Genomic DNA, 27,330 nt, shown 5'->3' with positions numbered 1-27,330 from the left:
CTGAAAGGAAGTTGTAGCAGTGTGGGAGTTGGTCTTTTCTCCCTAGTGACAAGTGACAGGACAAGAGGAAATGTCCTCAAGTTGCATCAAGTGAGGTTTAGACTGAATATTAGAAGAAACTTGTTCACTGAAAGGGTTATCAAACACTGAAGGAGGCTCCCCAGGGAAGAGGTTGAATCCCCATCTGTGGAGGTATTTAAAAGATGGGGTGATGTGGTGCTGATGGATGTGGTTTAGCATCAGACTTGGTAGAGTTAGCTAATGGTTGGACCTGACACTAAAGAGCTGTTCCAATCAAAATGATTCTGTGCTGTTATGAATTGTCAGTTATGTTATGAGATACAGAGTACTCTCTACAATTTACCATTGTTTCCAGTATAGGGATGAGACATTTACTTCTTTTAAGAACTGGAATAAGAAGCTCGAGACACTGGCTGTTATGGCACCTGCTTACAGTGTGAACATTTAAATCAGATCTGCAACTTAAGAACAGAACCACATACCTAGCCTTGCTGTTTCCTGTCACCTCTGTGCTACTAGGCTTGCTCTTGCTTCTGGCCACCTTGCTTGGTGAGTATGAAACCTGGTGATTTTACTTGTCTGAATAACAGTTGTACTTGAGGATTTCCATAGCCAAATTTTTGCCAGTCTCTTAACTGTATTTTTTATATTGGATTTGGAATATACAATATCACATAAAAGACTTTGGTAAACTTTCTGAAAAGTAGTATAGTGTTCTGCAAGACTAAATGAAACCCCTGTGTTTCATTTGGAAGTTGCATCTCTTTAGACTTTCTTTAGATTCAGTTATTTTTGATTGTCTCTGTTTTCATATGGCAAACTTGGAAACTCTTAAGTTTATGTAGGTTTTATTAATACTATAGAGGCGTAGGCAGGCTGCTTTGATCGGTGTGCAAAAGCACCTGACCCTAGCAGAATAGGAATGTATTCTTGTAAGTCTTCTTAAGGTGATTGTTTTTTACTGTTTCTCCAAAAGGAATCAATCATGGCTGATGACTCTCAGAGAAACTTTCGCTCAGTGTATTATGAAAAAGTGGGGTTTCGTGGAGTTGAAGAAAAGAAGTCACTGGAAATTCTGTTAAAAGATGACAGATTGGGCAAGTTGACATCACTGTTTCCTCTATTACCTTGGTGCTTTGGGGTTGGTGAGGAAATAATAAAAACTATTTAGCTACTGAGCTTAGTATTTATACAAGTTTCACATCTTTTACCACTAATCTCTCTGTTACTCTAGCAGTCCTTTGAATTTCAAAGATAAGAAAATCTGATTTTTAAAACTGTTAAGATTTGTCTCATTGCTTATTTTTTCTTCTCTCATTTTTTAAATGAAAGCAATTTTAATCTGAAGATGTATTGTCTCATGCTGTTACTTCCGTCTAGCCTCAAAACAATGAAGATTTTGTTACTGCTGCTGGTCCCTAAGGAGCACCACATCTCTAACAGAACAGAAAGATAAATGCCCTTAATTGTTTTGACATAGCAACCTGATTTACAAAATGTCTATAAAAATGGTACAGTTTCTTCCTAGTGAAACTGAAGGTAGTTTTGCTGTAAATCAAACCAATATGTAAGTTTTGCAGAATACTTGCAGTTTGTCAGGCACATTCTATTTTCAGTTGAAGCAGTGAAAGCATTTGCTGATATTGAAAGTGGGGATTTCAATCTGCCTCTGAGGATCTTTGGTAGATCAGAAACTAAAACATATTCATAATTATATTTAAATTTATCTTACTTTTTTCCCTTTATTTCTCTACAGATATTGAGAAGCTTTGCACATTTAGTCAAAGGTTTCCTCTCCCATCCATGTATCGTATACTGGTGTGGAAAGTGCTTTTAGGTATGAAATCTAACAGCTGTGATTCTTTGTGGAAAAGACTATGTAGAAAGGTGTCTTTGTGGTTTTGTTTTTTTTACTTCTACAGAGAGTTAATGACATGGATTATTCTGTGCTACCTTGCCTACTGATACATATTTAGCTTGTTTTTCTATCCATCTTGTACGCACAATGGCAATTACAAAATAATTTCTATTCAGAGTTTTTGAGAACTCTTGCTGACGTGTACCTAGAAGAGAGCATTTCTATCTTTAATTTTGTAAGACCATCCAAGTAAATTTATAAAACAGATTTGAAAGGCAAATGATAATAACTGAGTGGAGTAAGGAATGGGCATTTATTGTAAAGAGAAGCTTTGTGTTCTTCTGGTTTTGCCTCTGGCTTTAGGTTGTGTTTGCCATCAAAGAAGTTACAAGGCCAGAGATAAATGACAGTATCTTCAGATACCATAAAAATATCCATAAATAGTTTGTTTTCCTTGAAGTATGTTAGTCAGATGATTAATTCAAAAGTACTAATGACTTTGCAGTAACTAGTCAAGTGTGTTTGGTTTACCAGATGTGAGGTCAAGTCACTTGGAGACAGGGGGGTTTGTGAAAGGTCCAGGAATTCTGACCCTTACAAGGTACCTGGAGAGTTTCCCTTAGAGTTGCTTCATGTGGAGGACCACTGCCAGATTGAATGTGAAGGTACTTGTGTGATGAATCTATAGAAGAGAAAAGTGATTTACCTTACTGTTCCTGATGGAGCTTTGTGCCACTTGTGAAAAACTTTAGTGTGGCTCCAAGGGCTGTGCTGGCAGGAAGGTTACTGATGTCTGAAATATTTCATCAGGGGCAGACCAGCAGCATCAGTCTGCACATCGGCTTGGAAGCTGCTGTCTTTTGCTGTCTGTGAACTCTCCTCCTTCTTTGTCCTTCTGTCTCTCCAGAACACATGATACAGACCCCATATGTATATTTCTAATATGAAGACTTTGGCATATGGTTTCCGTGTCAGGAAAACTGGTGACTCCTACCTCAATGAATATTTTACAAAATAGTTTTTCTTTGTTTCAGGAAGTTTATTTATCATAGGCTGTGTCATGATCTTGAACAATTTTCAAGTAAATGCCTTCTGTTTCCCTTCTTGGTCTCCATGTTCCATCTGGAGTTTGAAATAATATATTAGAAAGTTTTAGCTGAATTTTAAGCAATTTCCCCCCACCCCCTTCTTTTTCTTCCTCCAATTTTCAACAGTTTAAAGATTGTAGCTTCATATTCTTGATCATTTTGATTTTTAGGCTTTTTTTGGGGGAGAGGTAGTAAATAGTGCACAGAAGGTGCAAGATCTAGTTACAAAAGTTCTTTGCATTGATCATTGAACTAACAGAGAAACCTTACTTGATGAAAGCCTCTGCCATTGGAGCACAAATTTTAGGACGAAAAATATCGTTGTACCCTGGGCCCTAGTGGAGTAGTCAGTCATCATCCTTTAAAATATTGTTAGTAGGAAGTACACTATAGGAAGTTTGGATGAGTGACTTGGTGTAAGATCCTTCAGTCAAATAATAATAGCGAAGTAGAAACTCTTGGCAAACTTGTAGCTTACTGCAGAGCCAGTGGTCTGTCTTTGTTTTAGGATGATTTGTGAATCACGATAACACAAAACACCTTTGGAGTTAGTTGTATGGAAAATGATGTAGATTTGTTTTAAAGGAATATTGTGTTTTAAACCCAGAATGAGTTATATTAAGTACACATGCTGTCATTCTGTCAGACGTGGGTGAGCAGAGGGACAAGGATTTCTCTTATGCTGCATCTCTAACACTTGTTAGAAAAGCTGGTATTCAGAAGGTCAGTGCATGGAATGACTGTAACAACAGCTCACTCCACTTCTGATGGAATGTGTTACATCTCTGAACAGTGTTAATAGTTTAACAAAAGGTGATTCTGTCCTGCCAGCAATGTTCTTTGAAATGTACCAAGGCTTGATGCTCTCCCACATGGCGTATCAGTGATGTCTCTGTTCAAATATGACTGGTGATGGTTTCTAGACATCCCTCTGGTGTTTAAACTTCTTTTCTCTCTGCCTGGGGTAGTCTTCTGTATTTGGGAGTATGTACATAAAATGTCTTGCTCTGCCCCAGTTTTTGAAATGCAGAAAGGTTTGTAGTTGGAAAATAAAAGATAATTTTCTGTCTGATAGGCTTGTTGCTAAAATGCAGCCACTTTGTGTCTTAACACTTGGCAGGATTTTTTTCTTTAAATGAGAGGTAAAAGCAGCAGGTAGCCTATTTCAGAACTGATTTTTGAAGAATACTTTGTTCTGTTTGGTTTCTACAACAGGAAAAAATCTGATCTACTAATGTAATGGCTTTTTTTTGCTGTGGTGTATGTAAGGTCTTATTTCTATTGAAGCCTGTGACAGTTCTGTTGTGGACAGCAGTGCATGGCAAGATTGGTTTTTGAGTGTGGGGAAGGATTGAATGAAGTGTTGAACATATCTTCTGGAGGCTGTAGTTTAATTTTCTCTGCTTCTCTATTTAAGTACTTTTTTCTTTTTTTTATTTTTTTCCTCCTAGGAGTGTTGAAACAATATTTGTATTGTGTTAAGAAAGTGAAAAACATTATCTTGCACAGTGTTTGGGTGGTAAATTTTAATCTGTTACTGATCCAACCTATGTGATTGAATTTGCTTTTGTATGTTGTTTTAGAGAGGATTAATCTATGATGGAGCAAGTAAAGAATTTTCTGGCAGAGAACTAACAGTAAATTAAATAATACCGGAATGTGCAGTATCTTTGCATTAGTTAATTGCATGAGTACATTGTCTTATCGTCTCAAAGCTTGGATTTTGGAACGTGGAACAGCTAATATATATATGAAAATCATTCTACATCCACTTTGTTTCCAAAATAAATGGATGCTGAGCATAAATATGCACCTACTACTTTATTAAAATCTACAGTATTAAAAACTACAACTAGCTAGAAGCAAGTAACAACTAAGATTAACAATTTAAAAATTAAGAAAAGGAGAGGAGAATAAAATTATTTTTCATCTATCACAATGGCATTTCTTATCAGAACACTGATGTGGTGTACAGAAGAGTTAGCATTCATTTGCTGAAAATCTTGTAGAAGGTGTGAGGGTAGATTTTAGCTATGCTCAGTTAACATACAAAATTTGTTTTTGTATTTATAAATGCTTCATTGGTCCATAGACTTCCAATTTGTTACGTTTTTCTTTCTGTATTCTCTGACCAAGTTTATAAACTGCAGTGCCAGGTCCTATGTTTCCGTAAGCTTGAGCTGTAGTAGAAATTGAATTCAGGCAGATCTCTTGGAAAGGGAGTTTGAGTGCTCTGTGTTTGATCTTTACAATGGCTTATCACTTTTACATTTCCTTATTTTTCTCTTTTTTAAATTTAATTTAATTTTATATTTTAGGAATTATTCCTCCTCACCATGAATCTCATGCTTTGGTGATGAAGTACCGGAAGGAGCAGTACTGGGATGTACACCACGCTCTTCGTGTAATTCGTTTCATTAATGACTCTACCCCGCAGGTGGATGTTTTCCTCCGCATACATCAGCTGGAATCAGGAAAATTGCCTCGAAACATGGCTTTCCCATTGGTCAGTTGTCATTTTAATAGTCTTTTAAATACAGTATTTTATTTTACCTTCAAACTATAAACCTGTGAGAAACTGAACTGCAAGTAGCTCAACAAATGCACATAGACAAAGTAAGGTGAATGGAAAACAGAGAAATATGAGTATAAAATAAGAGATGTTAGTCTTTAGCTTTTCTCTTTTTCTTTCTCTGAGTACTTATGTAAGATTTTGTGCCTTAAAATCTCTTTTGTTTGTTTTGCCTGCCAGGCTTCAAGCCTTTTGTCCTCTAGTGCACTTCCAATGTCTTTATATCACTGAAACAAAAACGTCATAATCTTATAGATTTTTGAATGTCCTGGAACAGGAATAATTTAGAGCCAGTACAAGCAGTGGCTTATTGAAAGTTACATCATATATCTAAATTATTTGTTTTCAAGTCTAGACTTTAATTTTCTGTCCTCCTTTTTATGTTAGGCTTCTGTCAGGTGTTGCATGTAGTTTACATGCGCTCACATACTGGTAAAACAACTCTGTTTTGATGATAAGCCTTTGATGATAAAAACAATATATGGATCTTACATGTAAGCCTTTATGAAAGAGGAGGTGATGAAAGGAGCCATGGGGCTTTCTGTAGTGGATTTTATCCTGTAATTAATGTTAATTTATCCATGTTCATTCTAGCCCAGCTTAATTTTTTATTTTTTTATCTGTAATAAAATTCGACACAATTTTTAAAAAGTCATAATAATAATAAAAAATAAAGTTTAAACAAAGTTAACATGGGAAAATGCACTAACATTTTGGACTGGAGGGTTATATCCAACATTCTTTTGTTGGAGGAGAGAGAGTTTTGTGCCCTTTTAATTATCTGAAGAACATGGCCACCCTACCCTGCAAGTTCCTGTAGAGAAGTTTCCTTGATGTTGAAATGTGACCCAGTGGGCTGAAAGTCATCCTATCTAGAGCAGTCTTGCTTTCTGAGCAACTCTTTGTCAGTGCATTGTAAGCACTAGCTGCTGTCAGTACCCTGTCAGGGGTTCATAGAGATTGTTTAGCGAATCCACAGTTATTAGTCCTGTAACTTGTGTTGGTTTTGCTGCAGAAAGAGTCCTCTCTATTCCAGCTTGGTTTCACAGAATGGTAGGAGTTGGAAGGGACCTCTGGGGGTCATCCTAACGCATCTGCTAAAGCAGGTTCACCTAGAGCAGTTTGCACAAGATTGTGCCCAGGCAGGATTTGAATCTCTCCAGAGAAGGAGACTTGACAACCTTTCTGGGCAGCCTATACCAGTGCTCTGGCACCCTGACAGAAAAGGTTTTACTCCTGTTCTGAGGGAACTTCCTGGGGTCCAGTTTGTGCATGTTGCCCCTTGTCCTATCACTGAACACCACTGGAAAGAGGCTGGTCCCATCTTCCTGACCTCCATCCTTTAGATAATGATAGGCATTGTTAAGATCCCCTCTCAGTCTACTCCAGGATAAAGAGCCCCAGGTGTTTCAGCCTTTCCTCATCAAAGAGATGTCCAGTCCACTTATCATCTTTGTAGCCTCCATTGGACCCTGTCTAGTAGATCCCTGCCTCTCTTGAGCTGGGGAGCCCAGAACTGAACACAGCAATCACTAGGGCAGAGTAGAGGGGGATGAGAACCTTCCTCAACTTGGTGGCCACACTCTTGATGCACCTTTAGACTTACAGTATGGTAACTGTTCGCTTAAACTTGTAAAACGTTACTGCTGATGGTAACACAAAAGTTTTATTGTGGAGGGAGAGGAAGTTTAAAAACAATGTTGGATTGTCTCAACGTTTTAAAATACTTGAGTCACAAATCATGGAATTCTGATAGTTATGTTTTGTGTATCTGAACATGGACAGTTTAGGCAGGGATATGTGTGTGTTGCAGTAGCCTAGATAGCAGAAGCACATTGCAGTAATGTTAAGACTGTGCATCTTGCATGAGTTGCAATCTGTGCAAAAGCCTGTGGTGCTGTAGCTTATTGCTGCTGGTGGTTACAGCAGATCAGACTGTGGATACATACCTGGCTTGTTACCATGCCTTCTATTGTAGTCAGTACTGCCTGTGTAAGGAAGGCTGTAAGAAATGGGACAAGTATAGAGCATCTTGTGCATCTTCCTGGTTGGTTCAGACACTTCCCGAGTTTGCTGTTGGCATGAGGCTTAGCTGGTTTAGGGTTAGTTCACCTCCATTTACCCTCTGTGCAATCATTAACTGTGGTTTAGGCATGCTGATACTTCTGTTAGCAAAGTGTATCCTCAGGAGAAAAGATGGTAGCATGCCCATCAGGTATTGTGGGGAAAAGATAGTTGTCTCTAAGAAGATATTTCTCAAACAAAATGACTTTCTGTATGTTGAAGGTAGGCATACAGTTCATGTCTGCATTATCTTCTTCAGTAACTAACATCCATGACAAAGGCGCTTGAGGGGCATGTTTGACCCTTAGCAAGGAATAGGATGAAAAATTCTGCTGCTCTGCGTTATAAAAAAGTGGGGCATAGAGGCAGGGTTATTGCTACCTTGTCAGGATGCAGTATTATCTTATTTGAGAACTTTGAGTCAGAGTTGTTCCAAACTCCTGTTGTATATTTTGGTTTTAAAAGAAAGGCGAGTCTATTTTTTTATGCTTTAATAGGTATTTGTCACCATAATGCCTGATGTTTTATTTATGAGGGTCAGAACAGCTCTTTGTGTTTGTGGATTGCACTTTGCTTTCCCAAATATCAAGGAAAATGACTGTAAGAATAGTTTAAATTAGATAGTCCAGTACTTCTCTGTAGTTCACTTTCTTGGCTTTGTTTTCCAGGAACCTGAAGATGAAGTTTTTCTTGCTATTGCCAAAGCAATGGAGGAAATGGTGGAGGATCCTATAGAGTGCTACTGGCTTGTCAGTTGCTTTGTGAATCAGCTGAACAGCAAGCACAAAGATTCCTTACAACAACTGGTAAGGGAAAACCACTTTTTTCTTATTTTTGCTGTGAAGAGAACCAGTCATGGAAAGCATTAATAAACAGAGACAAATGGAGTGCCAGCTGGATTCTGTTGTACCAACTGTTTTGAAAAACCGGGAGGAGTGCTTTCTGTGTTGTCACTGTGCCATCCTGTAGGACATTTTGTCTAAGGTAGCATTACAAACTGATAGAGCTTGTATGTATTCAGTGATACTTCTCACAAACTGGCCACTTAAGAATTCATTGTAAACAATAAAAATGTCACAGAGTGACATGCTGCTTTTTAGGTGGCATCTCTGGCATCTATACGCTGCTCACTGGATGATAGACAAAGTGCTTTCATAAAGAACTTTTCTTGCTTTATAAATGGAAGAGAAAAACAGTCTTCAGGAAAACAGTAGGGTGCAAATAAAAAAGGGAATAGAGTTATTTAGGCACTGATCATTTCAATGCTGTCATAGAATATTCAATTTGAATGTTTATCTTACCAGTTTATAAAATTAAATTTTGATTGTAAAGAAAATGTATACTTAATTACAAAAGCTTTTGTAATTCTTCAGATAGTCTTAACAGAATAGGCTAATGCAGCGCTACAGGCTGGGGACAGAGTGGCTGGAGAGCAGCTAGGTAGAAAGGGACCTGGGGGTACTGGTTGGCAGTAGGCTGAACATGAGCCAGCAGTGTGCCAGGTGGCCAAGAAGGCCAATGGCATCCTGGCCTGTATCAGGAATAGTGTGGCCAGCAGGAGCAGGGAAGTCACTCTGCCCCTGTAATCAGCACTGGTTAGGCCACACCTTGAGTACAGTTCTGGGCTCCTCAGTTTAAGAAAGATGTTGAGATGCTGGAACATGTCCAGAGAAGGGCACAAAGCTGGTGAGGGGTCTGGAGCACAGCCCTATGAGGAGAGGCTGAGGGAGCTGGGGGTGTTTAGCCTGGAGAAGAGGAGGCTCAGGGGAGACCTCATTGCTGTCTATAACTACCTGAAGGGAGGTTGTAGCCAGGTGGGAGTTGGACTCTTCTCCTGGGCAACCAGTAACAGAACGAGAGGACACAATCTCAAGCTGTGCCAGGGAAAGTTTAGGCTGGATTTTAGGAAGAAATTCTTCACAGAAAGAGTGGTTGCCCACTGGAATGGGCTGCCCAGGGAGGTGGTGGAATCACCGTCCCTGGAAGTGTTTAAAATAAGACTAGATGAGGCACTTAATGCCATGGTTTAGTTGATTAGATGGTGTTGGGTGATAGGTTGGACTTGATGATCTCAAAGGTCTCTTCCAACCTGGTTAATTCTGTGAAAGCTTCAGTCAACGATATCCACTGAGATAAACATACCGGAGTACCTAACAACAAAAAATAAACAGAAATTATGCATGTCCTTTGTTATTCTTTTGGAACAAAGAAATGCTTTTTTAAACCCACCTCCTGTTGCTGGAGATGATATATTCAACTTTACCAATTTCTGTAATTCCTTTCAAAGGATGGAGCAGCAGTTTTAAAGGAAGTATGTGCTCTCACTGCAGGGAGAGTGCCAGGTGTCTTCCTCCCTAAGTTTTTGTTTTACCATGAACAGCGTGTCAAATCTCTGGATGTTAGAATATGGACAAAGAAAGTGTTTTCTGCATTTGAGAGTTGAAGTAATTAGCTGTTTACCTAATTATTGCAAAAAGCACAAAGATACTCCTGAATCTATGACAATGTGTTGTATTATCTTAGAATTTAAACAAAATGAAAATTATCCATGCTTTTTGAATCGTGGAATTGTAGAATTGCTTGAGTTACTATCCTTCTTCTGAATACTTTGTTTTTTTAAATAAAAAATCAGTGTCCAGCTTCTACTATGTTCCACAGGGATTTACACTTAGAATTTCTGAATTTTACTGCATGGTGTGTAGGGTTTTTTTGACATGTGCTAAGGTGATTAGGCTTGAGGTGATTGAAACTCAATTTTCCATGTGAAAGTAGAAGTAATTACTGCATGTTTAATCCCTGCATTGCCTTAAGCTCTCAAACACCTACTTGGATTAGGGAATACTGTATATTTTGGAAGTTCTGCTAGTGGTCAGCAATTTAAGGAACCTGAGTTTGTTTGTTGACCTAAATACTTTATTAGTTAATTGCAGAATTTGGCTGCGCTTGTATTCTGAAACACAGGGTTTTTTTTTTAGTTAAAACAACCGGAGTTCATTATTTTAACATGTTGTTTTGTGCTGATTGAATTTGAACGATATTACTTGTCTCAGAGTGGCTGTAAATTATGGAGGACACTCAAAGTTACCGAAAATTCTCCAATTCCTTTCTCAGCCAAAAATTCTGGAGCAGTATTTGAACATTGAAGATAACAGACTCTTGATGCACCTGAAAGCATGTACTGCCATGAACAAACTCCCTTATGATCTTTGGTTTAAAAAGTGTTTTGCAGGCTGTTTACCTGAGTCCAGTTTACAAAGGCAAGTTCTCTTTTCCTTCCTGTTTGTAATTACATAGTAATTTTTTCTGTTACCACTAGCAGGCAAAGAGCTTTGCTCACTTTATCTCTAAGATTATGGAGTTAACCTTATTGTGGATTTGGAAGTGATAAATTGAATTTGATTCCACTTTGTTACTGACAGAAGATAATCTCTGTGTGATAATTTCTTGCAGTGAAATTAACAAAGAATGGAGTTACATATAGCAGCTGATTCTGTTAAACACTTTATGCCTCCTACGATTTAAAACTCCTAATCCCCTCTCAGTGATAGACAAGCTCAATGGTAGTCAGTTTTCAGGCTCTTTAACCAAAATCCTTGCTTAGGGAGTGCTTATAATACTTTATTATCATTAGATGGAAAAGATTTGGGGAATGTGTACTGGTTTTGTCTGAGTTTAAAGTAATTTTCTTCACAGTAGCTGGTACAGGGCTGTGGTTTGAATCTGTGCTGCAGTGTTGATAACACAGGGATGTTTTAGCTGTCGCTGAGCAGGGCTTACACAGAGTAGGCTGGGGTTGCACAGGGAGCTGGGAGAGGACACAGCTAGGACTGCTGTCCAATGGGATATTCCATACTTTATGATGTCATGCTCAGCAATAAAAAACTGAGGGCAGGGGGTTGGCAGGGAAGGGGCTGCTCCTCAAGGATACACTGGGGAACAATCAATTGGTGGTGAGCAATTGTTTTCATTTGTGCCACTTGTCTTTCTCAGGTTTTATTTCCCTCTTTCCTTTTTTATTTTTTTTTTTTGCTTTCGCCTCTCTCTTTTGTTCTTTCTTCCTATTTCCTTAAAAAAAAATCTTTTAAATTCTAAACCTGATTAGTTTCAACTCATGAGTTTCTTTCTCACCTTTACTCTTCCAATTCTTTCCCCATTCCTCTGAGTCTGGGGAAATGAGTGAGTGGCTCTGTAGTGCTTCGTTGCTGGGGTTAAACTGCTGTGGTGATATGGGCAGCCCTCTTCCTACAAACCACAACAGAGTCTTCATTTTAAAAAGTACCAGGCAGGTTGAGTATTACAGAGTTAATGAAGTAGTGCATTATATTGGGATTCCACAGTTAGAAAAGTTAGGGGAAAATTCTTGAGCATGGCATTTCACAGAAGGGCTTTTGAAACAAAGCTTGTATGGTTTCTGTAGTGCTGCTGCCTGAGAACGTTTGAAAAGCAGAAAACAAGACACAAAGAAAGCAATCACTTCGTTTTCAGCTGCCTGAAAACTTTGGGATGTAACAAGGTTGTGGCAGTTTAGGCTGGGTGCCCCCTGCCACTGCCGCATGAGATACACCTCTGGTGTCCTGGGTGCCCACCCACAGGGGTGGACACAGGAAACGACGTATTTCTACCCATAAGTCCTGCACCCTATAAGGCCATCTGCAAAGTCATTCTCTTTCTCTTTCTTCCCTCTCTGCTCCCACGGGAGATGTCCTCTCTTATCGGGTAATGCCGGGGGAGTATCCTCAAGGCCTCTTAGGCCTGTCTAGGCCTAATGCCAGGAGGAGAATGGAGGGGGGGGCAGTCTCAGACCTGGCCAGCCTGAGACTTGCCTAGCAGCGGGAGGGGGAAGAAAGAGCCCTGGGGGGTTTGGGTTTACCCTCAGGTGGGAAGAAGGGAAGGATTGGGAAGCCTCTGGGAATTCTGTGAGGGGTTCTGTACGCTTTTGGGATACTCTTTGTCACTATGCTTTGTAGCTTGTAGTTCTCTGTAGCTTCACCAATTGCTTTTCCATTTAAACTTTCCATCACTCTCCAATCCGTTTGTGTGAGTCTCATTCTTTTGTCCCTTTCGGGGCAAGAGAGGATCTGTCTGGCCCCAAACCAGCACAGATTTTTGGTAGCAGAGGATGGTTCCTGTGCTGAACTCTGCAAATTGGATTGGAGAAGAGCAGGGGTGGAAAAGTTAAAATGGTATCTGGGCGTTGTTGGTTTCTGGTGGCTGGGCTCAAGGTTTTGTGCTGGGGCGACCGTGTGGGCGTTTTATGGGTTCCGAGGGGACACCCTGGTGCGTAGCCGTGGCGTAGAATCCCTCCTGCTGTTCCGAAGCGGCAGCGGCGATTCTCTAGCTGCAGGCACTGGGGGAAAGCTTAAGAATGCGGTGCCTGCCCCTTTCCCTTTTGTTCCCCGCGGCGCCAGCGGCGAGCAGAGCGGCGCGGAGCCGAGGAAGGGGGAGGAACAGTCGGAAGCAGACCAGGGTCGGCTTGTCCCGCGGCGGTGGGGGCTAACCGCAGCGGGGCGGTGAGCGGTGGCTCCCGCAACTCAAGGAGGCGGGCGATGGCTCCAGTTCAAAAGCTGCTTCCAAGGACCCAGGGAGCGAGTATAGCTTTGGCTGGAAAAGCCGCTCTTGTGGCCCGAGGGGTGGCGGCGGTTTTGATCTGTACCGCGGCTGCAGAGGTGACGGCGGCTCTCGCTGTTATCTCTCCCCTGATTTTCGGACGCGTTCCGAAAATGGCGCCTAGCACCTGGCTCCGCCTCTCTTCTCGGTGGGTTGCAGTGCAGCCACTCCCTCTCCGGGGGAGGGCTGTGTAGCCGGATGCCTCCATGCCTTGGCATGCGTACGTTCAGGGGGAGCGGTGTGCCTGTGTGTGGTGTGCATCCGTATTAGCCTCGGGCCGCGGCTGGAAGCGGTCAGCACTGGGCTTGGGAAAGGTCCGTGCAGCTTTGGAAAGTCTCAGCGTGCTGTTGCCTGCAAGGGGTGGAAGGAGTCGAGTTGAGGAGCCTGATTGCTCAGACTCGATTGCCCCGAGGGGTGGAAACATGCCGCTTGAGTGGATGGAGAAATGTTTGGTTCAGAAGTTATGAGGTTGTTTCCAGGTGGCCAGGATGCTCCATCGGATCCATGAAGAGTTCACCGTGCAGAAGAATGAACTCTGCGTCGCTGGGACGTTCCATAGGATGAGGGAGAAGAGCTGGACTGAACTGTTACCTGAGCCCGAGGGAGAGACCTTTCGGAAGGACGCCCAGATGGAGACTTGGACTTTGCCAGACATGTCATCTGAAAGTTGTTTCTGATCTGATGATATGTTTTGGGTGCAGGAATTATGGGTATGAAATAAGGGGTGGCATGTGGCAGTTTAGGCTGGGTGCCCCCTGCCACTGCCGCATGAGATACACCTCTGGTGTCCTGGGTGCCCACCCACAGGGGTGGACACAGGAAACGACGTATTTCTACCCATAAGTCCTGCACCCTATAAGGCCATCTGCAAAGTCATTCTCTTTCTCTTTCTTCCCTCTCTGCTCCCACGGGAGATGTCCTCTCTTATCGGGTAATGCCGGGGGAGTATCCTCAAGGCCTCTTAGGCCTGTCTAGGCCTAATGCCAGGAGGAGAATGGAGGGGGGGGCAGTCTCAGACCTGGCCAGCCTGAGACTTGCCTAGCAGCGGGAGGGGGAAGAAAGAGCCCTGGGGGGTTTGGGTTTACCCTCAGGTGGGAAGAAGGGAAGGATTGGGAAGCCTCTGGGAATTCTGTGAGGGGTTCTGTACGCTTTTGGGATACTCTTTGTCACTATGCTTTGTAGCTTGTAGTTCTCTGTAGCTTCACCAATTGCTTTTCCATTTAAACTTTCCATCACTCTCCAATCCGTTTGTGTGAGTCTCATTCTTTTGTCCCTTTCGGGGCAAGAGAGGATCTGTCTGGCCCCAAACCAGCACAAAGGTTCAAGGAAAATTTTACAATGTAGAAAATGCTTTGTAATGGCCAAGTCGGTTATAATCTGAATAGTGAATTGTCATGAGTTGAGTTGAATCTGCTGCAGATACTTGGTACCATGATGCCATCATGCCAGCTTCAAAATGAAAGTGTTGGCTGGAGCAAAGTATTATGGGGCTTGAAGTTTGGATTATAATGAGAGGCTTCCTGTTCTGGTTGCTGTTTTCAGGTTTTGGGTTTGGGGTGTTGATCCTTTCCACTGTGCTGGCTGCTGCATGATAGGGTTGGGGGGGAACCGTTTTATCACTGGCTTCTGCTGCTGCTTTTGCATTTTGTTGCACTTTTCTGCAAATAGGCTAAGGTAATCATATATCTTATCATCTCATTAAACTCTCTTTATCTCAACCCAGAGGTTTTTTTTTGTTACTTTTCCTTCTGTCTCTGTGTGTGTGTAGGAGGGCTTGTGAGAGTGGGCTGTGTTAACCCATGACATAAATGCAGTCTTGCTTGTTTATCTGGAACTTTTCATTTCATGAAGGAAAGTGGGGAACAGCTGTTTTTAAAAGTGTTTCATTTGCTGTTATGAAAATAAAGACATTTTAGGGAACAAGCTATAAGATCAGAAATCATGCTCCTTAGTCTTGTACTGTGGTCTTTGAGGTTCTGTATGTTTTACTGCTGGCAAGGAATGTCTGAGAGAAAAAAAGTTCTTTTAACCACAACTCTAGAGGTAGAAGACCTCTAGGAGTTATGCTGTGTGCAGTGTGGTAATTGTTACACAGTAAATTCTTCTCATCAAACACCTGTAAGACTCCAATATAGCAGTCGTCTTTGTGTAGTGGTTGTGCATGATGTGGTGGTTGAAAGCTTTTACTACTTTTATGGCTACATGATTTCTGTAAGCATGTATAAAATGTTTGTTGCATCCTTAAGAACAACTGAACACAAATGGTTTGCTTCTATATTTCACATTTGTATTTGTAGGTTACTTTCATCAAATAATGATTGACCTTTCATTCTGCCCTTAATGCCTTAGAACTTCAACTATTGCCAGTAGAAGTGACTGCTCTGCCTGAATCTTGGCAGTCTCTTCAGACCTTTTTGCTGTAGGTCTGTGATCCTTTGCAATCTACTGCATTAGGAACCTTTATGCATATCTTCTAAGACATATTTTGATTTAGAGCTCATATGATTTAATTTCACTACTAGGATCTTCTGTCTGAGAACCAGAAGTCTAAGAAGAATTTGCACCAGAGCGGTTTTGCTATTGGAAGATTCAGGGTTGTTTTAAATTTCTGTGTGGAACTGCACGTTTTCTGGAGCTGTGTCATCTTGAGAGTGTAAAAGAAAAAAATTTAGACACAGAGTTTTGATTTCATATTTCTTGTCAGAATCTTCCATTTCAAACCTATACCACTTTTAATCAGTTCATGTATATAACTGAGCTCAGAGACCTCAGTCTCTTGGAAGCAAGGGAGCAGAACTGGAGGGAAGAGGACATTCCACTGGTCAGTCAGGACTGGGTTAGAGATCTCTTACACCAACTGAAGACACAAAACATGTGGGCCCTGATGGGGTGCATCCATGAGTGAGAGAGCTGGCAGATACTGTTGCTGAACCTCTCTCCATCATCTTTGAAAAGTCATGGAGAACAGGAGAGGTTCCTGATGCCTAGAAGAAAGCAAATGTCACTCCAGGCTTCAAAAAAGGTGTGAAGGAGGACCCAGGCAGCTACAGACCAGTCAACCTCACTTCCACCCCTGGAAAGATGATGGAGCAGCTCATCCTGGTGGTTATCTCTAACCACATGGAAGACAAGAATGTTATGAGGAGTAGCCAACATGGATTTACCAAAGGGGAGATCCTGTCTAACTAATCTGATAGCCTTCTATGAAGTTATGACCAAGTGGGTAGATGAGGGAAGAGCAGTGGATGTCATATATCTTGACTTCAGTAAAGCATTTGATACTGTCTCCTATAATACTCTCATTGAAAAGCTCAAGAAACGTGGCATAGATAGTTGGTCTTTGAGGTGGATTGAAAACTGGCTTGACAGCAGAGTTCAGAGGGTTGTGATCAGTGCACAGAGTTAACTTGGAGGCCTGTGGCCAGTGGTGTTCCCCATGGATCGGTGCAGTTTTGTTCAATGTCTTTATCAACGAACTGGATGAGGGAATTGAGAGTACCCTCAGCAAGTTCACTGATGATACAAAACTGGGGGGGTTGGCTGACACCCCCTCAGGCTGTGCAGCCATCCAACGTGACCTGGACAGGATGGAGAACTGGGTGCAGGCAAACCTCATGAAGTTTAATAAGGACAAGTGCAGGGTCCTACATCTGGGGAGGAGTAACGACACACACCAGTACAGGTTAGAGGCTGCCCTGCTGGAAAGCAGCTCCACAGAGAAAGACCTTGGAGTGCTGGTGGACAGCAAGTTCTCCAAGGGACAACAAGGAGCCCTTGAAGCCAAGAGAGCCAACAGTATCCTGGGGTGCATCAACAAAAGTGTGTCCAGCAGGTCTAGGGAGGTTCTTCTCCTGCTCTACTCTGCCCTGGTGAGACCACACCTGGAATACTGTGTCTGGTTTTGGGCTCTCCAGTTCAAGAGAGACAGAGACCTGCTGGACAGAGCCATGAGGATGATTAGTGGACTTGAGCACCTCCCCTATGAAGAGAGACTGAGAGATCCTGCGGCTGTTTAGTTTTAAGAACACTGAGAGGGGATCTGATCAATGTCTATAAATATCTGAGGGTGGGTGTCAAGTGGAGGGGGCCAGGCTCTTTTCAATGGTACACAACAATAAGAGAAGGAACAACAGGTACAAGCTTGGATATAGAAGATTTCGCCTCAACATGAGGAGAAACTTCTTTCCAGTGAGGGTGATAGAGCACTGGAACAGGCTGCCCAGGGAGGTTGTGGAGTCTGCTTCTTTAGACACATTCAAAACCCGTCTGTGTCAGTGCGTTCCTGTGTGGACTATTCTAGGTGATCCTGCTTTGGCAGGGGGGTTGGACCCACTTGAGGTCCTTTCCAACCTCTAATGTACTATGATACTGTGTTAAAATATTTTGTCTAGTTAGTCTACTGTTTAGCATTCTCATACTGTTTTACCTTACTGAAATAGAATATTATGCTGACCTGATTTTTTTTTTTTTAAATGGAAAAAGTAAAAATACTTTAAAAATCACTCTGAAGTAAAAGCAAATTTCAGTGTGGTACTTCTGGTGGCACAGCAATCCCTTTTCCCAGCAGTTGCAGGAACATCGTAAAAGTTCTCTTTTTCTTACCAGTTTAGGTTTCTGAATTACTCAGTTGTAATCATAATGGCCTCATTTTCTAAGGAAATAACATAATTCATGGGTAGCATGTGACAGATGAACTTGGATTAGATCTAGAAGCCTGAATGCTTATCTGAAATGTACCCAAGTGGCAGGGTTGGAAGTGCTGAGAATTGAAAACAGGTCTACAATTCTCCTGTGAGTTTTACTCAGGTTTTTTGTCAAGTGAGAGATTATCTGAGCTCAGTCTTTTATGATTTCATTTAACTTCTGATTTAGCACTGCATTTCTTAGGGAGGTAGCTTGCTTTCTAGAAACCATAGGCTTCTCTGCAAGCTTTCTAGAAATTGTAATCATCTTCTCAGCCAGGCAGTGAAATGTAAATGTTAGGGTCTTTTTTTTTTTTTTTTTTTTTTTTTTTTTTTTTTTGCTAACATGTACAATTTTTATATGCTATGCAGAAATTTTATCCAATAATGGTGAGATGAAGTTGCCTAACATCAGTGTTACCCCTGACAGGCATTGTCATTCAGTATAAATACTGTTTTGTAGCACACTTCTCCTAGTTATACCATAGGTAAAATTTATGTCAGTTCAATTTAAAAGGGCTTGGAAAATTATGTATGGACAGGTTTCATGTAGAAACTTTTCTTTTGAGCTTATGCAGTGTCTTTACTTGCCCTAATACACTTGAAATATTACACCCATAGAGTCTTTGTCACTCTTCATCTATGCCCAGGTGGAGCTCCATGGACTCCAGTTGTTCTTTGATGTAGAGGGCAACACCCCCCCTCCCCTTCTCCCTCTTCCAAAAATTGTTAGGTGCTGGTGATTTCACTACTCCATCTGTTTTGCCACTGTTAAAACATTTGTTCTGGAACTAGACTAAACAATGCAAGATAAATGTGACTGTTTTCTGAGCATGAAATCTAACCTGCTGTATGTAATTATAAGAGGCTGAAGTCAGGAGACTTAAAATAAGGCTGGGTATCTTACATTTTTATTAGTGAATTTGTTTTCAAATTAATGTGGGCGTTAATATAAACTTTAAAAATTCTTTCCTGTTCTTCAGGTCTGCTGTCTTCTGTTTTGTCATTCATAATTACAGTTCTGATGCCCATGGAACATGGGTGGAGCTGTTCTTGTGTGTTCGAGGTGCAACAGGAATGTGATCTCAGTTTTCCCATAGCCTTACTTAAAGCTTCTAGACCTGATTTCAATATCAGTGTAATAACTTGCACTGAGCACTTGTCCTGGGATGCTTGAAACATAAGAGAAGCAGTAAAATTTTAGTCTTGAATTATTTATTCCTATATTTATTATTTTTGTTAGTATTGTATTATAAGTTATTATTATATTTGTCATCTGGGAATTATATTAACTTTATCATCATAGCAAGACAAGGAATTAAAACTGAATTGCAAAGGGGAAAGAATTGGCAGTGCCTTTTTCCCCATCTGTGCACGCTTGGTTGTTTGGGGATTTTTTGCCTTCTTTTTTAAGAATAGTCCTGGAGATTTTACATAATATTTTCCTCATTTTCTTCATTATAAGTTAAATTCCAGTCTAAATTTTTTGGTGAGTGGAGACATTGCGAAAATAATGTTGAAAGAATTATGTGAATAGAAGATTAAGAAACTGACACAGAATTGATTTGAGTTACAGTGTGTAATATTTAGTGACTTTTTTCTTATTTTTTTTAGAGTTTGGGACAAAGTTATTAGTGGGTCCTGCAAGATTCTTGTATTTGTTGCTCTGGAGATATTATTAACCTTTAAGATGAAGATAATAGCACTGAATACTGCAGAAAAGATTGCACAGTTTTTGGAAAATGTAAGTACTCTGTGGTCCTTTGCATTATCTTTTATGGTTTATTAAAGTGTGCTTTAGCCTTAGTAATTTGCCTGTTGCAAACCTCCGTAAGATGCTATTACATTACTTGCTGAGAATAGTGTGGTAGTACCAAGGTGAAGAGAGAATGAGTAGGGATGGGAATAATAGGATGCCTGAGTTAGGGATGTGTGAAGTGTGAGAGGCCAGGGTGGCCATCTTACTGTTCTGCAAATAAAAGCTTTTTGTCTAACACCTGGAGGTAATATGGCACATGAAGGACTGAGGGGTGGTGGGTAGGGTGATAGGGCAGGGAGATGGAATTCTAGTTTTGTTTTCTTTTTTTATAAAAAGATACAATCTGAAGTGGAAACTTAAAATCTTTACTTGAAACAAAACAGTCCAAGTAAAATGGATGGATGGAGCCAGGCTCTTCTCGGCAATGCCCAATGACAGGACAAGGGGCAATGGGTGGAAGTTGAGGCATAGGAAGTTCCATGGAAACAGGAGGAAGAATTATTTCACTGTGAGGATGACAGAACACTGGAACAGGCTGCTCAGGGGCGTGGTAGAGTCTCCCTCACTGGAGATAGTCAAGACCCACCTGGATGAGTTCCTCTGTAGCCTGGTATAGGTGATCCTGCTTTGATGGGGGGGGTTGGACTCGATCTCTTGAGGTCCCTTCCAGCCCCTAACATTCTGTGATTCTGTGAAAACACTCTGACAAGGCATCTTGCCCTAATCTTTTGTAGATTCCTCAAGATAACACTGATGCCATTGTCAGCAAAGCTGTCGATCTGTGGCATACACACTGCGGGACTCCAGCACACTCGGTCTGAGAACTTTCTTCACTTAGGACAGCTTGGGAAAAAAAAAGACATTTGAAAAGACATTTTATCACTGTTGCCCCACGCTAGAGTGATCTTACTCATTACCTCTTCTACGTAAAGATGCTGTTAAAGTAGCTAATACCACAGTGATAGATATGTAACTATTTTTCAATAAATACAGATGGAATGAAGATAGCTATGGCGGTGTGATCATGTCCAGAGTGTTTCTCAGCCAACCAGCTGCAGTATTCTGATTGTACAGTGTGCTTTCTGACTTCTTTTGGAGAAGGAAATCTAGCTCTTGAAGCAAGGTAAATGTACTTACTTATAATTCAAAAATGTCTTTGTATGCCAGCTTTTACTTGATATAACTAGTTAGTACATGGAGGTGTATTTAAGGTGAATTTACTGTTAGCCTGCCAGAACTCTTTGGTGAACATGAGTTTGTGAGCAATGTAAATGTAGTACTATTAACAATTTTCATGTAAATGTTCAAGAAGAGGCATCACAAGTGTGAGGTTTGAGGATATCACAATGACCAGAGGTGACATATTTTTTAAAGTGTCTTAAAATTCTTTTTATCTGTCAGCCAGCTTACTGTGGCAATACCTCTTTCTTTGTTCATCATGGAAGATACTCTACAAAGGTGGATCTGTCCTATCCTAAAATGTAACTTTGGGCAGGTACGGGGGAAAATCAGTGGGACGAGTCAGTACAATGCAGAATCACAGGCCAGTAATAAACAATGCCTCTGCAGAATGCTTGGTTCAGAGCAAGCATTTGGTACTTGTTTGGTTTAGATTTCAAAATAATACAAAAATGCCGTTTATGGTGTAAGTAAAAGTAGTCTCATTAGCCATAGAGATCTGCTGGAGAACTGATCTTTTTTTGAAGTGTAAAATTCTATTTCTACATCTTGTGTAGACCAGGGAATTGTATATAAAGATGTTTGTTTAGCTGGTATGTGACTTGAAGGAGTGTGTTTAACTTGCACTCAGTGTAGTGCAGACTCAAAATGCTTTAGGAATTCAACTTTTGTTTTAAACTAGGGAAGCTTGGGACTCAGATCAGATTACACCTAAAAAAGCTGGTGAGTTACTAGTGCTATGTTGATGGCTGGATTTGATCCAAAAGGTCTTTTCCAGCCTAAACAATTCTATGATGCAGGTTATCTGTGCTGGATTTTGAGAGGCTGCTGTTAGTGTTCATGAAATACCCGAGTTTACTCAGCTCATAAAAAGCATGCTTGTGTTTGCTTTGAAAGCTGTTGCTGTGCTTGCATAATGGTGTAATCTGTTTAGTTCACTTCAGACATGAGCTTGTTTTCCTAGCATGGGCACAAGAGCTGGGTAATGTGGGTAGGAAAGAGCATATACGTTCTATGAAGAACAGCACTGCCTTTCTGTAACACACTGTGCACAAGTTTCTCAAACAATGGCCACAGATACAATGATGACCCCTTTGAACATCTTTCCCTTGGCTGCTCAGCCTATTCACAAACCCCATGAAAGTATGTATGCGTTATTCAGACCTTTACATAGCTGATTGCTTAGTTGTTAAAAAGACAAGCACTGATGGGACTGGAGGTATTTAGCAATTTCAGCCCTGAGATGGAATCAATTACAAAGAGAGATGCACTGAATCAGGATTAGAACTGCCAGCTAGTGTTATTGCTTGCAGAGTTGCCAGTGCACATTCCTCCAATCACTGACTGATGGCTCTAAAGTGGTTTTGGTTTAGTTTTTATCTACAAAAGCCTTTGTCCATCAGTGGCCTCAGAGCTGCTCAGATGAGAGACAGATCTACTTTCACAGAATCACAGAAGGGTTGAGGCTATCAGGGACCTCCAGAGGTCACCTGGTCCAACCCCATTGTGGGATAACTGCCTAGCTTACCATGGGACAGAAGGCAAGCTGATTGAGTACGCTTTGGGACCAAGGTCATTTATAGCAGGTGTTTGTGTTAAATGACAATCCGTGAAGCTGTCATGCCAAAAAAAACGGAGGAGGGAGTCTTATGATAGTAAAATGGCCTTGCTTCAGCTGAAACTGATGAAGCAAGGCTAAAACAGGCTAAAAACCCAACCTCAAATCAGTGCCACAGTGCCCAAGCAAAGACCTTTGCCTAATTAACTGCAATTTTAATATTAAAGTTGTCATGGGTTGAGTTGAATGTGCTGCTGATATTCAGTACCATGCTGCTATCATGCCAGTTTCAAAATGAAAGTGCTGGCTGGAGCAATGTATCATGGGGCTTGAAGTTCAGATTTTAACAAAAGCTTTCCTGTTCCAGTTGCTGCTTCTGGTTTTTGGTTTTTGGGGTGTTGGTCTTTTTCCACTGTGCTGGCTTCACATGTTTGGGGAACCATTTTATTGTTGACTGCTGCTGCTGCTGCTTCTGCTTCATTTTTGTTCCATTTTCCTGCAGATAGACAATTGTGCATTGTATCATTTCCAGTAAAACTCTTTATCTCAACTTCAGAGGTTTTATTTTGGTCCTGCCCATCTCTGTTGGGGGAGAGGAGCTTGTGTTGCTGTTTAAAGGCTACAGGGCAAAACCTCCTGGGATAGATTTTAGATTACCCCCCTCTTCCTCTTCTCCCTCCCTCCCTCCTCCTCCACATTGGAAAAAATAGGGGAAAGAAAAGGGGTAGACAAAACAACTTATGCAGACTTGGAATATAAAAAAGTATTTTTTAACAAAAATAACAGGTACTAAGGAAGAAGGAATATACAGAGAAAATAAGGGAAGATATATGTACAACCTAATCACGGATGGCCACGGATTCCCCCAGATGAGGATGGTTTTCTCTGGAGGTAGGTCGAACCACATAGCAGCAGGTCCAACCATGTGGTCAGCAGATCTCTGGCAAGGCAACCGAAGACACAAAAGCAGGAAGCAAGAGACCCAAGCCAGAACCGCTCCCCTTAAATAAAGGCAGGAAAGGGGCTGAGATAAACCTGATCCTGTACGTCCCACCTGGGGTCAGGTGACTCCCATCTGCCCACCGGCTAAGCCTTCACCCACAACAGCTTGTGCGAGTGGGCGAGGTAAACCCAGGACGAAGTTCACACCCCTTAGTATGCTAATGGACCAAGATGAGTACATGCTAAACAGGTATGAATATGTTACTCAACTCCCTCCCAAATCATACTAAATGTCACCTAGAAGCAGGGACAGCTGAGACTAGGGTATAAAATCCATGAGAGGAACATCTTGTGGTTACAGGGGCACCGTACCAGTGGGATGCAGCGGTACTGGCACCAGCACAAGAGGTGCAGGGCCAGTAAGACGAGGTACAGCAGCAGATGGGAGGGAAAAGTAGGGACAAATGCAGTCCTTTTCCTGAACCGAAGACAGGGACACCCTTCTTGGTAAGAATTGCATCTTCAATATATGGCTTAACTTTTGCTGCATTTCTGTTTATATTGGAGCTATTGCAAAGATTTGCAATAGTCAGTGCAAGTCAGTGCAAGTCCTTATTGGAGCACTGGAAAAAGAGAGGTGAATGTTAATTTTGTCAAAGAGTTCCAGTAAAATTCGTGGACTGTGAGAGAGGCAGACTTCAGGTACCCATAATGTGACACCCATGCACAAGCTGGGCTACCTAGAACAAGGACTGTGTCCAAACATCTTTTGACTGTTTCGAAGGAGGGAGACTCCACAGCCTCCCGGGGCAACATGAGCCAGTACTTGGTGCCACTCACAGTGAAAAATCTTTGTTTCCACATGAGCAACTTAAGCATTTAATTGTATGTGAGATGGATCCCCAAATGCTGCTCCACTTCAATGACAGCTGAAGTTCATGTGCAGCTTTTTTAGTTTCATGTTCAAAGAAAAGACAGGAGTGAGTGTTTCTTTAATGGAGTGCATTATTTCTTCTGGGCTATGCTGAAGGAGGGAAGCTCTCTAGAGCACAGAGAGTGATTTAACTGCATGCTTCCCTTGCCCATCTGGTAAGAGACATTTCTTTGTATCTCCGTGGATCCATTTCCAAGATTTCAGTGTGTAACAGTTTATGCAGAAAACTTAGTGAATTCCCAAACAACTGAAAGTATGAATCTGATATTAACTTATGGTTAATGTTTTGTGATGGCTGCAAAGTTAAATGTAGTGTTTTAGTTCAGACACAACATCAAAATATGAGCTTTCACAGTCCCCAGGATGTGATGATCAGGATGAGGCTGAAACAAGGTATCTTTCGAGTCCCAACCTAGAGCAGAGTCCACCATTTTGGAGGCCTTGGTCTGTGCCTCCAGTGATTGTAATCAGCGGGAAATCTGGAGTCTTTAATGGAAATCCATGGGTAAGGGGTTACCTCTGCTATTTTCTGTTATCAATGTGTCATTTGATAACAAGTCATATGATGATCATTTTTCCTGAGAAGCTTGAAAATGAGGTATTTTGTCTTTCTTTACATTATTTCTCTTTGGCTGAGTATGTAACCACTTGCTGCATGCTTGTTTGGTCATATAAAACTAGCTGCTAAGAGCATTGGGTTTGGTTTGGGTTTTTTGGTTGGTTTGTTTGGCTGGTTGGGCTTTTTTTGGGGGTTAATTTCTTTGTCTCCAGAGGCAATAGGAACAGCACTAAAGCATCTGCTTTGGATAGTGAAAGCTTCCCCCTCAAGTTTTCCCCTGCCAAACATCTTATGGGCTTTGCAAATGAAAAAAAAAAATACAAGCTTAATTTGGTCCAGTACTCTCCTCAAGCAGTCCTTTCTCTCCAGAGAGGAGTCACTGTATGTAACCAAAACACTATCTAATGCTCTGATGGAAACCATAGTTAGTTGCAGGGGAAGGGGATCTTCAGTAAAACACTAGGATTTCTTTTACTTCATTTTGCTCTCCAGTCCTCACTGGATAGCACAAAGGTGGTGGCTGTCAGAATGTAAATACATGCAAATAAACACAAGGACTGTAGGGAGGTCACTGGAAGCCTATTGAAATGGAAACAAACAAAAAAAGCCCAGTTCCAGAGTTTTGATTATATTGTGTCTCTGTATCAGCACTGGAAAGGAGCAGAATTTGCTCAGTTGAAATATGTGGACCTGCCCATTTTGTGTAATTGGAAATCTCTGTGTGCCTTAGAGGACAGCTCCTACCTGCCAGTTACAGTGAAGGTGCTGGGTGTCAGTTGTGTCTTTGGGGGGGGGGTCAGAATTTTTCGCATCATCAATTATGAAAACTAAACATCTTAAGCAGAGCTGTTACCTTTTGTACTTTCTGCAGAAGCCTTGTGAGACTCTTTGACGCTACCTGTTCTTGTGAAGGGTTTTCTCTCTCCACTTTTAACTACACAGAAAGAGCAGATTGTCACAGTGTAAAATGCTGTGCAACCACTGAAGATACTCAAGGAAAAGGAAAGGCAAAAAAAAAAAAAAAAAAAGATGAAGTGGTGGTATAACTGTATCTGGATGTGCAGGGATGACTTCTGCTGAACAGCAGGAGCACTACTTGGTGCCATTCTCTCTAACCACGGGTTGTTGCATACAGGACAAAGACTGAATAGTGAATGGAGCATAGAGTTGGCAAATGCTGCATGTGCTGGGTCCTGCTTTTGGGTCACAACCACCCCACGCAATGCTGCATGCATGGGGAAGAGTGGCTTGAAAGCTGCCCAGCAGAGAAAGATCTGGGGGTGTTGATTAACAGCTGGCTGAACATAAGCCCATGTGTGCTCAGGTGGCCAAGGTCAACAGCACCCTGGCCCATATCAGGAATAGTGTGGCCAGCAGGACCAGGGAAGTGATTGTCCCCCTATTATATGCATCGCTGATGAGGCCACACTTCAAGTACTGTGTTCAGTTTTGGGGCCCCCACAACAAGAAAGTCATTGAGTTGCTGGGTGAGTGCAGAGAAGGGCAATGAAGCTGTTAAAGGGTCTAGAGAACAAGTCTTGTGAGGAGCAGCTGAGAGAACTGGGCTTTGTTCAGCCTGGAGAAAAGGAGGCCGAGGGAAGACCTTTCGCTCTACAACTACATGAAAGGAGGCTGTAGCAAGGTGGGTGTTGGTCTCTTCTCCCAAGTAGCAAATGATAGGATGAGAGGAAGTGGCCTCAAGTTGCAGCTGAGAAGGTTCACGTTGTATATTTAGAACCTTCTTCACTGAAAAGGTTCTTAAACACTGGAAAAGACTCCCCAGGAAGGTGGTTGAACCCCCATCCCTAGAGGTGTTTAAAGACTCAGATCTGATGCTGAGGGACATAGTATAGCATGAGACATATTAGATTTAGATAATGGTTGGAGTCAAAGGGGTCTTTTCCAACCAAAATGATTCTCTGATTCTATGTTGACTCTGGCAGTAGGCATGTGAGTGAGTGTACCCTGTACCAACTACGTTGTGATGAGAGGTGGGTTTTGGTTGTGTTTGTGGGTGTGTGTCTAGTGCAGACTGGTTTGTTCTTTACTGGCCAGGTGTTAGGTACAACTTCAGTAGCAGAGGTAGCAGTCATCTTCCTTTGCACACCATCGCTGAGATGGTGTGAGTGGCTTAGCTGACACAACATCCCATTGATCTTTGCTGGTAAGTCTTGGGGCTTCTGCTTTGCTCCCTGCTGAGGTGTGGGCATGCCATGGGCATGTGCTGGTGTCATGCAGCTGCCAGGGTGTGGGTATGCCACAGGCACGCATGGTGCCACTGCCTCCTGCTGAGTCTGGCTGGCAGCAGGAGCGCTGGTATCCTCACTGTGCTGATTGTTACGCTGTCAGTCACTGGCACAGATGGTGACAAAACACACAGACATGGGAATGTTTTGTTTTTTTTTTAAATTAATTTTTTTTAAGAAACTGCATACATCAGAGACAAACAATAATTTAAATACCATGCAGTTTCAGTATGTACAAAAACTAGGACATGGAGATTAAGT

At 41.6% G+C, this 27,330-nt stretch overlaps 1 protein-coding gene across 1 annotated transcript; it reads left to right on the top strand.

The window, feature by feature from the left end:
* The first annotated feature begins 531 nt into the window (after positions 1–531).
* On the top strand, positions 532–20,610 carry TBC1D7 (TBC1 domain family member 7). The gene is made up of 8 exons (XM_054381600.1): positions 532–570; positions 998–1,118; positions 1,778–1,858; positions 5,286–5,473; positions 8,272–8,409; positions 10,715–10,860; positions 19,507–19,636; positions 20,386–20,610. Exons 2-8 carry the CDS (start codon positions 1,007–1,009, stop codon positions 20,470–20,472), a joined length of 882 nt encoding a protein of 293 aa, XP_054237575.1. The 5' UTR covers positions 532–570; positions 998–1,006; the 3' UTR covers positions 20,473–20,610.
* Positions 20,611–27,330: the final 6,720 nt, after the last annotated feature.

Source organism: Indicator indicator, chromosome 6 (genome assembly GCF_027791375.1).
Source record: "Indicator indicator isolate 239-I01 chromosome 6, UM_Iind_1.1, whole genome shotgun sequence".
NCBI lineage: Eukaryota > Metazoa > Chordata > Aves > Piciformes > Indicatoridae > Indicator > Indicator indicator.
The sequence above is the reverse complement of the archived record's forward strand: the minus strand, read 5'-3'. Positions and strand labels throughout refer to the sequence as shown.